The sequence below is a fragment of the Chelon labrosus genome, assembly GCF_963514085.1.
Source record: "Chelon labrosus genome assembly, chromosome: 13".
In the NCBI taxonomy this organism is placed as follows: Eukaryota; Metazoa; Chordata; class Actinopteri; order Mugiliformes; family Mugilidae; genus Chelon; species Chelon labrosus.
Window position 1 is genome coordinate 1312068 of NC_140346.1, and position 15762 is coordinate 1327829.

General features: G+C 40.0%; 1 protein-coding gene across 1 annotated transcript; it reads left to right on the forward strand.

Moving 5' to 3' along the window:
- The first annotated feature begins 508 nt into the window (after positions 1–508).
- On the forward strand, positions 509–15288 carry alkbh8 (alkB homolog 8, tRNA methyltransferase). Its single transcript, XM_084558943.1, has 12 exons — positions 509–982; positions 1612–1745; positions 1852–1952; positions 2145–2276; positions 2679–2774; positions 3045–3149; positions 3580–3650; positions 6935–7041; positions 7226–7380; positions 8179–8444; positions 11325–11474; positions 12965–15288. The coding sequence occupies exons 1-12, from the start codon at positions 845–847 to the stop codon at positions 13688–13690; spliced, it is 2181 nt and encodes a 726-aa protein (XP_084415069.1). The 5' UTR covers positions 509–844; the 3' UTR covers positions 13691–15288.
- Positions 15289–15762: the final 474 nt, after the last annotated feature.

The following is a 15762-nucleotide window of genomic DNA, read 5'->3' on the forward strand; positions in this document are numbered from 1 at the left end:
TGGTCTTTTAAATAGAATATTTGACAGCAGGCAATTAATAACTGCTTCTTTGCATCATTCTAATTGTTGGAACACATCTACCATGACAAGTCAACATGTCTGCTGTGAGAGGGGTCAAAATTAAAAAAAAAAAACCGATTGTACCATCTGATGCCTGCAGGGTTAGCAGCATATATAAGTGGTGAATGCTCTTCCTATTGTTGCTCATAGCCCTCTCCAGTCACAGTGAGACATCTACCCTTTGCCTTACACAAGCAAACACACGTTCACACACCAGTGCCAAGTCTTGGGATCAACTGAAAGTTCAGTGTCATTTGTTCAGTAATGGTGTAGATGGGTGTACCTCCTAACATCCATCTGTTTAGATTAGGTTGGGGGGAAAAAAATCTGATTTTTTTTTTGTTGTTTTATTTTGTTTTATGTTTCATGTTGTATGGTCTGTTTGTGTAATATAGAAGTGTCTGTGGTGAAATAGCTGACTTAAAACTATTTAATTACTGAAACTAAAATGAAACTTAAAATGAAAAACAAGGGTTTCCCCCCCAATCCGTTAAAACATACAGATTTGAGCTTCAGAAATTATGAAATCATGACATTTCCATGGCAACTAGGACATTCAGAACGAACAACGCACTGAATTACACATAACCAGTGTTCACAGTGATAATGGTTTTTATTTACCAGCAACCAGAATGACTTTAAATCTTTAATTCATATGCAAATTCCAGAAAATTACTGAACCAAGGGAAGAACATGTGCGGGTGATGTCATCCTTGAATTAGACGCTTTGGGAACTGTCGTTTCTCAATTCGTGTTGCACCCGGACAGAATAAAACAACGCACCATGGATTCAAGTGTGGTAAACAACGCGAAAGCTGTCAGAAAGAGTAAAGAGGAGAAGAAAATTCTCAGAAAACAACTAAAAGCCAGTCACACTTTACTGAAGCATGAAGGCATCAGTACGACCACGCTGCCTACCAAGGTAAAAGGAAAGAACGTTTATAAAGCGGAAATGGATCAACTGTCGAGCACCAAAGACAGCTAGCTATCGTATGCATTCTTCTGCAGGTACTCTGTATAGCTACTAGAAGAAGTAAACTATGTTTAAAAGTTAATTTAAGAAAGTAGGCCGACTAGTAAGCTACTAGCATACCAGTCTAATTTTTAAAGTTGCTGTTTTAATATTAGCTTTGATTTGAATATTTAAGCCACATAAAAGAAAATAATAGCACTTCAGCCTTTGTAGAATGTTATTAGCTCTCTTAAACTTTGGATCAGTATTCTTAAGTCCAATTCTCGTGCTGACTCAGGTTTAAGAGCTAAACTGTATGTGCAGAAGAAATTTACTGAGATGTTATTTTGTCCTAAAGGAGTTCAGGAACTAGGTTTCATAGGACATTAACAAGACGGAATAATGTACAGAAATATCTAGACTTAAAGCTTAAGTTTAGTTTCAACTGTATAAATCCAGAGTACACCATACAAAGTTATTATAACCAAAACATTGGTTGACGTTGTCGGCCGGTTTAATGTCCAGCAATACGTTTAATAATACACTTTTTAATAATACACTTAATACAGTGATGGTGTCTACCTCTGTCATATCTACAGAGTTTGGTGGTGGCTAACGGTGGCCTGGGGAACGGCGTTAGTCGAGAGGAGCTTTCTGGAGCGCTGAAAGAGATGGGAGAGGTGGAGGCCCTGGTCATGCCTCCTCACAAGCCCTATGCCTTTGTCACATACAGGTGCAGTTGGGACATGGAGAGTACTGTTCACAGCAAGAACTTGTTTGATGCTTTTAGGACACTCTGAAAATTTGTCTCCAAATTGTTGTTGTCATTGTGCTTCTAGATCTGAGGAGAGTGCTCGGAAAGCTCACATCAATCTTACTGGACAGACACTTCATTGTGGAGGGAACAGCGTCACACTCTACCTCAGTTATGTCGACTCGGGTACTTACCTTAAGCTTTTGCACATAGACACAATCACTGTTAAAATATTAATTGCACAGCTTTACGTTTTAGAAGAAGGTCAGACCGTAACACAGTCACTTGCTTTGTTTTCCGGAAATTGTGTTCTATTCGAAACCTATTATTACATTCAGTGCTTTAAGTCTTACTGTGCTTGTATATATTTGTATACAGTGTCCCAAGAGGAGGATGCGTCCGTTCCTTTACCAGATGGATTAGTCTTGGTGGAAGATTTTGTTTGTCCAGAAGAAGAAGCGCTGCTGCTCGCTGCTGTTGACTGGTCAACCACAAATGAAGGTGTCACTGGTGAGGGAGTGCATATTTTATTGATTTTTCTGTTTTGCACAGGCCTCCGACAGCAAGAGTTTTCCAAAATTTCATTTTGTAATCTGGTTGCACCACCTGCTTAAGTATAAATTTCACAGAATATATAATAATCGGGGCAGCCCTGATGAGTCAACGAGCGTTTTGAAAGGTTAAAGAACTGACCTCAGTTCCAGATTGCTTGGGTTGAACCTCCCACAATGGAGGAAATGTTGTTTGCGAGACAGTGAAGTATTGTAATCAGATATTAACATTTCTCTTGAAAAGAATTTACCATAAATGTAAATTAATTTGCTCACATTAGATAAGAAACAGTCTTATATTATGAACAATCCTCTTTAAATTTGTAACCTAATGTGCTCAATTTATTCTAATCCCTTTTAGCTCAGAAAGCTCTGAAGCATAGAAGAGTCAAACATTATGGCTTTGAATTTCGCTATGACAACAACAACGTGGATATGGATAAGCCATTACCTGCAGGTAGACATGGTCTTTTTCATCCAATATGTATTTTCTTACCATCAAGGTTTTATGGATTGCATTTTCGTGGGCCTTTATTCCCATCACCTTTGATAAGATTGTACTTGACAGTTACTATCCAGAAATTCTGTGCTGCAACAGAATTTGATGTACAGTTAGCTTTTAGTTACTACTAGTAGAAGTTGCCAAGATGTCAGAAAGCCTCCATCATTAAAAACATTAAGAAGAAAATTAGGACGAAGCAACAGTAGTGCGTGTGTGTTTGTGTAGGTCTTCCTGAGGAGTGCTTACCTGTGCTGGATCGCTGTGTGAAGAATGGATACATCGACTTCATGCCAGACCAGCTCACTGTAAACCAGTATGAGGCTGGACAGGGTGAGTTTGTCCAGTCTCTATCGACTGACTTGATCACATAGAGACACAAAAGCATGAATAATTCGCAAAAAGCAAAGTATCAGTCAAAGTCAGTATCTTGAGGTCGTTCAAAAATCAGTATTTGAATACTAATATCAGATTCTAACTTGGCTCTATATCAATGCCACAGTTAGGTTAACCAAATAGTCATGTGAGTTTATTGATATACACCACAAGGTGGCAGGAGGAGTTTTCCTTCCAACAGTCACTGAAGATGAATGATGAAATCCCTGACTGGCAAACATTTTAGGGCTGAAATTAAAAAAGCAGTAGAAAAAAAAAAATGTCTTTGATTGTGTTTTTTTTTTTGTGAAAGCTATGTCTGAATGATTCAAGATTCACTTTTACAATTCAAAGATTTGATTTCTGCATGTGTTCATAATATTGTCAGGGATCCCTCCTCATGTGGACACTCACTCTGCCTTTGAGGACACCATTCTGTCACTGAGCCTGGGGGCAAAGGTAAGACGTCAGTGGGTCAGTAACTCACCCAACTCTACAATTATATCAACTTGTCGTGACCAGCGACTCTTAGAGTTCATATTAAGAGTTTTGACCTTTTACCTCCAAGCTACCATTCAGCAGTTAAAAGGTGGATATAAATGTAAGGATGATGTTATCAATATTGTCTTTGTTTGTATATCTTTCAAATACCTGACCAACCAGTCAAATTAACTGTTACCTTACCAACCAATGTGATTCATGTGTCTGAAAGTGCTGTTACTGGGTGTGCACTCAATCTTTGGAGCTTGTGCCTTGTGATTTTACTGAAAACATTTTGTTCAGCTTCATTCATTTGACCCTCAAACACACAGTAAATACTCTTTTCATAATACTAAATGCAGTTAATGACTTGTTAAAAGACTGAGGCTTGACTTGTCAGATTCTTTTGTAAACAACAATTGAACACTAGAGATATGTTGTAGATTTTCCTTTAAAACGATGACTGCTTTCATGTCCGAGATTGTTCCAGCTGTTTTTTGGTGTTGTGACCTGGATCTAGGATGAGGGTTGATTCTCTGCAGGATGATTGCTGTTGATGAACACCCATCTGTCCCTGCTTGTCTGAAAAGAAGGAGCTCTATTAGCAATCAGCTGTCAACCGTCACAGCACCTGTCACACACAGAGACTGACAGACAGTGTGTCTGTGTTCAGTGCTGTGCATTTTTTTTGCTCACGCTCTTCGGTGGAAATTTTGAGCCATAGATAAAATGTAGGAATACTGTATTATCTCAGGTGCTGAGGGCTAAAGAGGAATATTGGAGAAGAATATTTCAGTTGAATTTTATTTAAGGTTTTATATTCATTCCATGAGAACTGTAGCACAAATTGTTCATCCCCGTTCTGATAGAAAAATGTCAGAACACAGTCCATAACAGTTTGTTTTATAAGGGGCTGCATAGCTGCAGACAGGTCAGGGTGCCCATACTGACCCCTGTCCACTGTTAAACGCATCTATAATGGGGGTGTGAGCATCAGAACTGGACCATGGAGCAATGGAAGACGGTCTGATGGATCACATTTTGTTTTACATCATGTTGATGCCTGGGTGTGTGTGTGTCGCTTAGCTGGGAAAAAATATATGACACCAGGATGCAAGGAACACCCACTTGCTGTTGCAACAATGTTCAAGTGGTGGTAACTATCAAAGTAAATACCAGGACCTAGAACTTACATTATAATTATATCATCAGTGTAATTCAGTTTACCTGTTTTGATTTTAATGTTATGGCTGATCAGGTTCAGATATGCTCCATCGCGAAGCATAGCTGTCTACCTATCTATCACTCAGTCTGATTTGGCTTGCTTTGATATCACTTATTAAAAATTAAAAATGTAAAAAGTAACACAGCTGATTCAGTCATTACCGATAGGTAAAACCCATGCATGTGAGTGAGGACAGTTTAGTGCTTCCTTACTCTCCGACATACCTTCAAAGGACTGTTTAACAGCTGTCGGTAGAATTTATTCACATGTGAACCACCAGACTATTTTCATAGGATCAGGTCTGGACATTGTCCTTTCACAGATTTATCAGATGTGTTCTCACTTACTGGAAAGGGTCTGCTTGGTCTGGTCAAGGAGTGCCACCTTGTGCCACCGTGCAGGAGGCAGGACATTACAAACATCTCTGTACAATTACGTGCACTCTTCACACGTAGGTCTAGTTTGGCATCATACAGACTCTGGACTAGGAAGCTGGTAGTGTAAAATACATGTGATGTTGGATCTGACAGATATTTCTGTTCTCGCCTACACTTCAGTTCAGGGCTGCAGTGCACATGTGAAAATGGGTTAATATTTAGGTGAGTTTAAGGTTTAAAAGTTGGGGTAGTAGGCTAGAGACCCAATTATGTCATTGAAAGGTCTTCACAAAGATGGTCAGATAGAGAATGAAGAATAGTCTTGTAGTAAAGTAAGTGTAGCTGCCAGCATTGCCATTGATATAGTCACATTGCACCGGGACGTGCCTCAAGCCAACATCATGGCTGGCGTACGCTGGCTTCTACAGCTGTTGATCCTTTGGCGACACTTAGAGGTGATGCTGGGAAACTGTCATAAACATGAAAACAATTAGTCCGACCGATCGGGACTGTGCGGTTGACCCTGAGCAGAGCCATGCCCGCCGTGTGGTTAGAAGTTATCCGCATGTCAGCCAGGTATATCAAATTCCCATACAATGCATCTGAACAGGTCAAGATTAAAGCGCAATTTGCAGCGACAGACGGTTTTCTGAATGTAATCGGAGCTACATCAATGTACAGATCATATGTGATGGCCAAATGCAATTAACCAACACTGTGGCATGTGGAGGACAGTGTGCTAAAGAGGACATTTTTGCACATCTCCACTCCAACGAGTAGCGTCTCCAATTCGCTTTCTTCTTTTTTCCCGTCTTACTCATTCTTATGTTTTCATTTTCTTATCGTGCAGAGAGGGGAATCTCAGGTGCAGGGTCAATTTAAATATAATTTGCATAATTAAAAGAGGGTGTGGACAGGGAGGGGTCGGGTACGACATGTGCGCTCAATTCCATGTTGATTGGGATGTACAATGGAAATGTGCTCCTGCCAGTTTCCTGCCCAGGTGAGCCTATTGAGAGTGACAGAGGGAGAGAGAGAGTGCAGAGAAAGAGAGAACAAAAACAAGGCACCGGGATGCACAGGAAACCCAGGACCATGACAGTTTGAATGAAAAGAATGTTTTACGTTGAGGCACTCATTTTGATTTGCTTTCATTTTCATTCGTCTGAATAATAATTGTCAATTTGATTCATACTTACAGGATTATTGGATGTTAGAGTGAGTAAACTATTTTAGTACGAAAAACAAAAGATCCAAAATACTGTTATATCACTTCATTTGGAAAGTAGAAACACCTTTTCCAGGAAATATCTTTATTGTTTACATCTGTACAATAACATGACTTAAACAAAACCTAAACAAAATATCCTACTGGAGAATTTAAGTACACGAGACTGAAAAGTCTGAGAGAGGATAAAGAGAGGGTTGGATTAATAGAACAAGTACTGAGGTTTGACACAGTTTATTAGCAGTGACACATCTGTAGCAGTTACAGAATAATAAGTAGTGACACATGGATCTGAGTACCTTGCAGTGAGCCCAGGGCTCCCTAGAAGACAGTGGGCCCTCATGATGTCTGTTTCTGATTGTTTGGTCAGTCTGAAAACTCAAACTTAAATGTATGTACATGTTTGTATTGTGTGCGTGTGTGTTTTATACAGACAGTGATGGAGTTCCGTCATCCTGATGGTCGCGTTGTTGCTGTGGTGTTGCCAGGACGGAGCCTCTTGGTGATGAAGGGAGAGAGCAGATACCTCTGGACACATGGGTGAGTAGGACTGTGTTAGACTGATCAGATCTGGACATACAGTAGGTAAATTGTGTGACGGGTCTTTTCTTCCATGGTTCTATTGAACACGAACACATCATTTGGTGCTACGACACAGCCATTATTTCAGTTTGTGAATAAAAGTCAACTATAAATGTAATAACTGCCTATTATCTTTTCTCAGAATTACCCCTCGAAAGTTTGACATGGTGCCAGCCTGCAACGAACAGTTCTCCGCTCACATGCCTGACAGAACCCACAGCAATCTCACTTTGAATAAGAGGGGCACCCGCACGTCTTTTACTTTCCGCAAGATCAGGCGCGAACCCTGCCACTGTGGTGAGAAAGGGCCCTTTGAAACACACCCTGTGCTTACTAATATAAGACTTCATGAAGTGTAGGAAATGAGAAGTTGTTTTTAGGAAATTTGGCGACACAAAAACTCCTGGGGGTAGATTTTGCCCCGAATACTTGTCTGTCAGCACTTGTGTTTATATGGTACACTGCCTGATGCACACATTTATTAAATGCACATCATTGATACAGATTGATACAGATTTAGGGGGGAAAAAAAAAACATCCATCCATCCATCCCTACATGTTTGTCCTCTTATCTGAGGTAGGGTTGCAGATGGCAACAGTCTAAGCAAGCAACACATTCTAGTTCCTCATGTTGGATCCCAAGGCGATCCCAGATCAGACAAGTAGGGCCTTCGGTTTCTAAAAGACAATATCAAGATGCCGGACAATATTTTTTGCACATACTTACAATCTTTAGCTGACTAACTACTTAGCTAACATAGCAAACTGATGTTTAAGTGTTAGTGACATGATGGCTGTCAAGGGTTATGTTAGATTAATGTTGAAAATGGGAAATGATAGGGTCATTAACTTTTAGCAATCTTTAAAATAGGTAATTAAACAGTAAAGCCACTGCTTGACTTCTCACCTGATGCATACTGCTAAACAACATTGGAGTTGTGCTTGTCCTGTTTGACAATCTCAATGCTCTTATGGTCTTTAAAAAAAGTTCTTATATGGGTGTATATAACAACAGATAGAAATGGCTGTGCTTCTGCTGAGTGTAATGAATGTACTATGTGCATATTCTCACTATTCAACACCTTTCCTCTCCAGCTTTCCCCTCTGCCTGTGACCGTCAGGGAGCTCTCTCAGCACCCTCGCCCCCTGCGCTGCCCTGTTGCCATGCCGATGCAGCATGTCTGGAGGAAGAGTACGTGCACCGGGTGTACGACGCCATCGCCTCCCACTTCAGCAGCACTCGACACTCCCCCTGGCCTCGCGTTTGCCATTTCCTGTCCTCATTCCCACCTGGCAACGTGCTGGCTGATGTGGGTTGTGGAAATGGCAAATACCTGGGTGTGAACCCGGAGATCATTGCAGTGAGTGTCATCATTTAGTGTAATAATGTCTGTAATTCTGTGATACTTCAGTGATCCCTGCAGGGGAATTTCCTTTATCATTTCAGTTTTATTGCTGCCACTGCTTAGATTACACTACCGGTCAAAAGTTTTAGAACACCACACTTTTTCCAGTTTTTTACTGAAAATTATTCAGTTTAGTGTCTCATTGAACAAATAAGCAATTTGAGTTGAAAAATAAATCATGGAATCAATTTATAGACCAAAATGTATTCTAAACTTTTGACTCATCAAAGTAGCCACCTTTGGCAGATATAACAGCTGAACACACTTGTGGCATTCTTTCTACAATAGAAATCAAATATTCTTCAGAAAGTTCTTCCCAAGTCTGTTGCAGAAGTTCCCATAAATGTGTGGCACTTGTAGGTCGCTTGGCTTTCACTCTTCTGTCCAGTTCATCCCAAACCAGCTCGATGGGGTTTAAGTCTGGAGACTGTGCTGGCCATCTTACCATCTTGTTATTTTTTCCTGAGGTAGTTCTGGCATAGCTTGGACTTGTGTTTTGGGTCATTATCTTGCTGTAGGATGAACCTCTGACCAACTAGGCGCATACCAGAGGGTATTGCATGGCGCTGCAGAATGCTGTGGTAGCCGTTTTGGTTCAGGGTGCCTCTCACTCTGTACAAGTCACCGACCCTGGATCCAGCAAAACAACCCCCTGATTCAACCTTCATTGCTGCGGAACAGCTTTAAATTGTTAACCCACTTCGTGTTCCCTGAAAGAGGCCTTTTGTATAATTCTGAAATGTACATTATTTTTCAATTTTTGGTAACCAAACCTTTTTTTTTAACCTCTGGCTGTTCAGTACTTACCTTTGTACCATTTCAAGCTATTCATTAGACTTGCATGACTTGAATTACAATGAATAACTGGAAAAATTAGGGTGTTCTAAAACTTTTGACCGGTAGTATATCTTCACTGTGAAATGGCACAAATTTTCATTTTGTTTTGTCTATGTGCAGGAACATGTCATAACTGCTACATTTTGTAGATCCGTAGCAACAGCAGATTGTTCCTCTGACCTAGAACTGCTCTGCTGATACATCACAGATTAAAATTGAGGTTCCATCAGATTCTGAAGAACCAGTTGCTGTAAGATTGATGGAGAAGAGTCAGAATCTACTAATAGCCCTAATAATTGTACATCACAGGGTTACAAGATCAAGGGGTTGTTTTTGATTGCGACAGCTATATAAACACAGACATTAAAACAGTCTTGTAGAGTTCAGTAGTGCCAACATGTAACTATCTAAGCTCACAAATGAAAGTTTTCATACGTTTTATGTACTTCATTGCTTAAACATTCAAGATACTAACTCTTGGCTAATTCAAAAATGTGAAGCGTGAGTGGAGCTGAGGCAGGCGGGTGATGCCTAGACAGGCCGTTAACAACCTGAGACAGCACTTGTCACTCAAAATGGCCACACCCATAATTATGGGTAACTTAACAATCAAGCTTTATAAAAGTTCACCCAACATACAGGTGTCATAAATGTGGAGATTAGATGTAGAGACCAGAACTTTTTTCAGATTGTAAACATGTTTGTCACTGATGATATTTTAACATGGAGGTCTATGAGACTGTTCCTTTAAAGAAAATTTGCGCATTTGCTAGACATGAAGTTTAATCACTATTTTCTCACAAATTAACTCATATACCTAGTCTGTATTGAGGTACTCTGCTAAATCTTAGTTTAGTTTTCACAAGCAACAGACGGACACTGCAGAGGTCACAGTCTCAGAGCTCAGTATTCTCATAAATGTAAAATGAAAAGGAGATGCTGTCCTCAGCACCCAATCCAGGATGTTACATAAGCCAAGCTTCTCTGGTCCAGAATGAAGTCAGGTTTGCACCATTACACTTTCCTTGGACCAGAAACTGCAGTTTCATTATCTATAGTACCTCCTATTGTGGATGATGTAGATAATGGACTGGTGCTACAACAAATAACTTCTCACTTTAAGACATAATTTATACAGATCAGTTAGTTGCTAGTTTGTTTACAGGTAGTATAAACATCCTGTCTCATTTAAGGGCAGCTAAATAAAGCACATCAAGGGATGAGACCCATGCTCTCAGCTGCATGTCATTATGTGTATTAGCTTAGTTTCCATGGTAATATCCTAAATTTTCTCTTTATGTATGCACATGGGGATATTTGGGATTTAGAGGTTTGTGTATCAGCGTATCCTGACTCAGCTGTGATAAATCATTGCTGAGAATGCTGTAACCATTCAGGTTACACACCTGACACCACATCTGTAGTTTTATTCTCCTGTGTCGAATTTTCTTTTCTCTTTGGTTTCCCTTCCTCTGAACTTGCTTTTCCTGTCGTAAAATCTTCCCTCTTTTGCGCCGTCTCATTGTCTCACGCCGCAGCTTGACACTGTTAATAGGCTCCGTTTTAATTGAAATGAAAAAAACCTCACCTTATATGTGTTTGCATGTTGGTAAGATTGAGTGTGTCAGTGTGTGCCTGTGTGTAGCATTTCTCGCTCTCTTATCACCCATGTCTCTTTTGGGAATAGATCATATGAAGCTTTGTTGAATTGCTCCCTGGTACAAAATGTGTTAAAGAAATATTCTTACTACCATAGAGTCCCATCAGCCCCCTTAATTCTCTTCCTTTTACATATTTTTTCAGCTTATCCACTTGCTGCATTTCTCTTTATTTTTCTGCACCTCATTCTTCTCTTTTTTGGTTTACTGCACTATCTAGGGTTGTTTCTGCTTGTCTTACGTGTCATTTTGTTTGGACTGTGTTTACAACTACACTCAGTTGTGCCTATGATTCTGTTTGTGAGAGATGCTATATTTTGTCTGTGTGGTTTCATTTCAGGTTGGATGTGATCGTAGCAGTGCCCTCGTCCGAATCTGTGCAGAGAGAGGTTTCCATGCGTTTGTATCTGATGCTCTCAGCGTCCCTCTGCGAACCGCCTCCTGTGACGCATGCATCTCTATAGCAGTCATTCACCATTTTTCCACACAGGTACATGCTCATTGTATAATTATGTGACATATTCGTTTCTATAGAAAACAGACAGATTGACCCGTACAAAAACAAAAGACTTTTAATGGACATCACACTGTAACAGGAAGTTTTAAGGAACCATTTAGTGAACTTTAAACATTAAAGAGGAACTACTTTAAATAAAACTTTTTTTACACAATGGACCTTATTTCTGGCATAAAATGCGGTCATTTACTCACCTTTTGTGTAATTTGTATTCCTTCGGGAGATATTTAGATCTGCGTACATCCATGTAGTGGGAGTGACTGGGACACCGAAACGCAGCCTCTAAATAATGCATTATCTGTTGGAAACTCGTTCATTCCACCAATATTTTGTTATCGTACGCTAGTGCTATTCCCCGTTGAGTCTGGAGTTAGCTGTTATCATCATCCTTTGGATGATGTCTTCTGACCTAGATGATGTTGTCCCTGAGCGCCGCGTGCACCCGCAACGGTCGGCTTGTTTACCTGTAATTTGCTAATTTGCCATCACCCGGGGTCTGTAGGTCAATCTACAGTCTGTAGGTCAATCTAAAGACCCTGGGTGATGATAACAGCTAACTCCGGACTCAATGAGGAATACCACTAGCGTATCATAACAGAATATTGGTGAAATGAACGAATTTTGTGGCAGATAATGCCTTATTTAGATGCTGCATTTCGGTGCCCCAGTCACTCCCACTACATGGATATATGCTGATCTAATTATCTCCCGAAGGAATACATATTACACAAAAGTTATATGGGTGAGTAAAGGACCGTATTTTATGCCAGAAATAAGGTCCAGGTTGTAAAAAACAGTAGTTCCCCTTTAAGTTCTACTTCAACTCTTTTCCTGTCCCTAAAAAGACCTTGTGAGAAACCACTTTGTAATGTGCCAAGTATTGTAAGGTATGGATAGGTAATTGGTGACATTGAAAATGTAACTGTTAGGACTTGGAATGGGAACTTAATTAAGCATTTCATTGAAGTGTAAACTCTTACTTGACTGACTTCTCTACTAGTCTAAAGCAGAGAGACAGAGCAATTGAAACTAACATCCAGCCATTTTGTGTTTTTTGTTTTTTTTGGCAATGATTTGAACAAAACAGACACAGAACTTGACTTAGTCTTAAATTATACATGGAATCAAACCAAGCTATCACTTTTGGACTTAATTAGTATGAGTTGCCTGACCTTTATGTATTTTGACATTCAATAGAGGCCGCCCCATGAACAATGCTATGGTTTTCCATTGCAGTTGGAAAACCAAGAAGAAGGTTCAATTCCAGCATGTGCCCATTGCTGCATATGAGCTCACTGTTTCCTGTCTCTCTTCACTGCCATCTATCAGAATGAAGGAAAATAAAAAAACAAAAATAAATAAATAAAAAAAGACAACACAGATCTGAGCAAGTTTTCAATTTGCTTATGAGTTTAGTTTGACTCCTCCCTGATAAAATGTTGAGTTACATGTTTGTGTTGCAGGAGCGTCGGCTGGCAGCAGTAAAAGAACTGGTGAGGCTTTTGAAGCCCGGAGGTCGAGCACTCATCTACGTTTGGGCTTTCGAACAAGAGTACAACAAGCAGAAGTCCAAATACCTCAAAGACCAAAACAAAGAGCATCATGGGAAGCACAGCCCTCTCAAAAACATATCAGAAGATGGTCAGGAACCTCATGAGAGGATCTGTACCAGTGGAGGTTTAGAAGACAACCTTAGACCTGTTGACACGAGTGGAGACGTCAGCAAAGTGACTGATGGCAAGCTTGGCATGCACACCAACCGCACAGCTTTTAACACTCAGGATGTTTTGGTTCCCTGGCATCTGAAAGAAGGGAAAAGACAAGGTGAAGAAGAATCAGGCAAGAGCATGAAGAAGGAAAGCAGAAAGACATCCAAAAAGAATTCAAGTTACTCTAGTTCAGTCTCTAGTCTGAGTCCCACAACTGACCTGAACATGTCCTCTGGACCAAGACCTGACACCAGTGATGCCACTCACAGCGCAGGTTCTGAATCTAGTTCAAGCAACTCTGCTCCGACCCCTGCTAATACTTTAAAGTCAGAGAGCAGCCCAGCGCCTGTTTTTCATCGTTATTACCATGTGTTCCAGCAGGGGGAGCTGGAGCAGCTGTGTGGGCAGGTGGCTGGAGTCAAAGTGCAAAGCAGCTACCATGACCAGGGCAATTGGTGTGTTATATTAGAGAAGGACTGAGGGGAATTCTGTTCACTGACAGACATATTTTTTAAAAATGCAAAAGACTATATGGAAAGATGCATAAATACAGTTCAAGTGCAAAGAAATAAATTGAAGATTGTTAAAAATGGCTGTCTTTTGCTGCGCTTTCTTGTTTTATTTGGGGCTTTACAGTTGATTACATCTCCTATATTGAGAAAAAAACACACTGAGTTCTATTAAGATTACTGCATCTTGACTTCACTGAAAATAACTGGGAAAAAAGAACTCACTGAAACAAACTTGAAAGTAGTTTTGGTACAATCATTTGAAAATGCTTTTCCACATTCACAGACCACCAACACATTTTTTTTATAATCTCACTACTTTTCTCTTTGAGTCCAGCATCTGCTCTGAAATAAGTGAGCTATAACTAAACTGTAAGCCCTATATGCCCATATATTAATCAACTTAAAGGTCTATGGTGTAATGTGGCGCTGCAGGCTGTGTGTGATCTGTTCATATTCAAGAAACACAAGCATTTGTTTTTGACAGATAACACGTCGTGGTCATGGGTTATTGCCAGAGTTAAATCCAGAGGAAAATTAATGAACTGCAAAAGAGACAATACTTTTAAATATGACGGTCTCATTTGGAAGATGTAAAATAACTTCAATAATAACGACTTGTATTTGGCTAAAAAGAACTTTACCCACTTTTATACATTACCAATACATTTGGTTAGGAATGGAGTTAATATTCATGATATTGTACAAAATATGTCCCTTTGGAGCACCTATCTCCTAATATACAGTTAGGCCCAGAAATATTTGGACAGTGACACAATACACAGTATTATTATTTACAGGTTTTTTCTTTTTTTACCAGACAGCTAAATGACAGAATTAATTGTAGCATAATGGGGTATTGATATTGGTGGAGTGGAGCCTAGCCATTTTTTGCGGCCCCTCTGTGCCAGGTTGGTAATTTGTCAGCAGCTCTCGGTAAGATTACCCTGTGGCTCCTCAGTCCTATGGGACCCATAGAGACAAACACATTACGATGGTGAGGCAGGGAAGGTTTGGTGACTTTTTATTGACGGGTGGTTTATTGATTATGGTGGAGCAGACTGTGTATGTGTGTGAGAGATTTGAGTATTGTTGTTGAGCCTGTAGATTTCTCACTTGACATTTGGAAGGATAAAATTTAAGGGTATCCCTTCCCCAGTTGCCTATTGGTTGAACAGTCTACAAGAAATTTCACATCAGCTCACAGGAGCCTATAGACATTTATGCTGAAATATAATCCTCTGATGGATAAATGATATGTGTGATCATTTTGAAAGTGTGTGGCTGTTACTGCCCGCCATGCATACTTTTGGTCTTGGGCTGCATGAACAGGGTATGGTCCAACAGACAGGAAATCACAATATGACAGCATGCAGCTATATTTTAAACAGTAGGATGCTTTCAACTTAGTGACAAGAGTTTGGACAAAGATTTTTTCTGTGAATGAAATGCGCGGATGAGCGATAAGCACAAGAGGTGTGTGCAAACCCCGGCATATTTTACATTGACAACAATAAACCCCAAAACCTAGATTTATATCCGTTACACCCGTGTATTGTGAGTTTGATATGGAAGAACTGACCTTAACCCTGTTCACCATCTTTGTTATGAAATAAAATGTCATCCAGGGTTTACCAGACTACAACAGCAGAGGTCCTGACTAATGCCCAGTAGTTCTCATTGTACCAAGATTCAAAGGTTATGTATTAATGGGCAGACAACCTGGCAGCCTTTCATTATTTCACACATTTTATATTTGCTAGATGAAACTGTTGGATGCTCAGTTATAGGTATGGACAAGTAGCCCACTGGTGTTGTGTGGTTGGGATGCACTCAAATATTGTTGACATTTCCATTTCCCTTCTTTTTATTCTGTATAAGCGTATAAAATGTTGTTTTCAATGTTGTTAAATTGTGTTTAATTGTGAATAGTGCGTTACACGCACCCCTGACACTAAACAGTCTCTCTGTGAAGTTTCTGCCGTTTATCTGCCTGCACTACAAGTGCCATAAATCAAAGGCTGTCGTAAACGGCAACGCTTT

Coding starts and splice junctions, on each gene's coding strand:
- alkbh8 (XM_084558943.1), top strand. CDS start 845: ATGGATTCAAGTGTGGTAAACAACGCGAAAGCTGTCAGAAAGAGTAAA. Junction 983..1,611: donor CGACCACGCTGCCTACCAAG/GTAAAAGGAAAG, acceptor TCATATCTACAG/AGTTTGGTGGTGGCTAACGG. Junction 3,651..6,934: donor CACTGAGCCTGGGGGCAAAG/GTAAGACGTCAG, acceptor TGTTTTATACAG/ACAGTGATGGAGTTCCGTCA.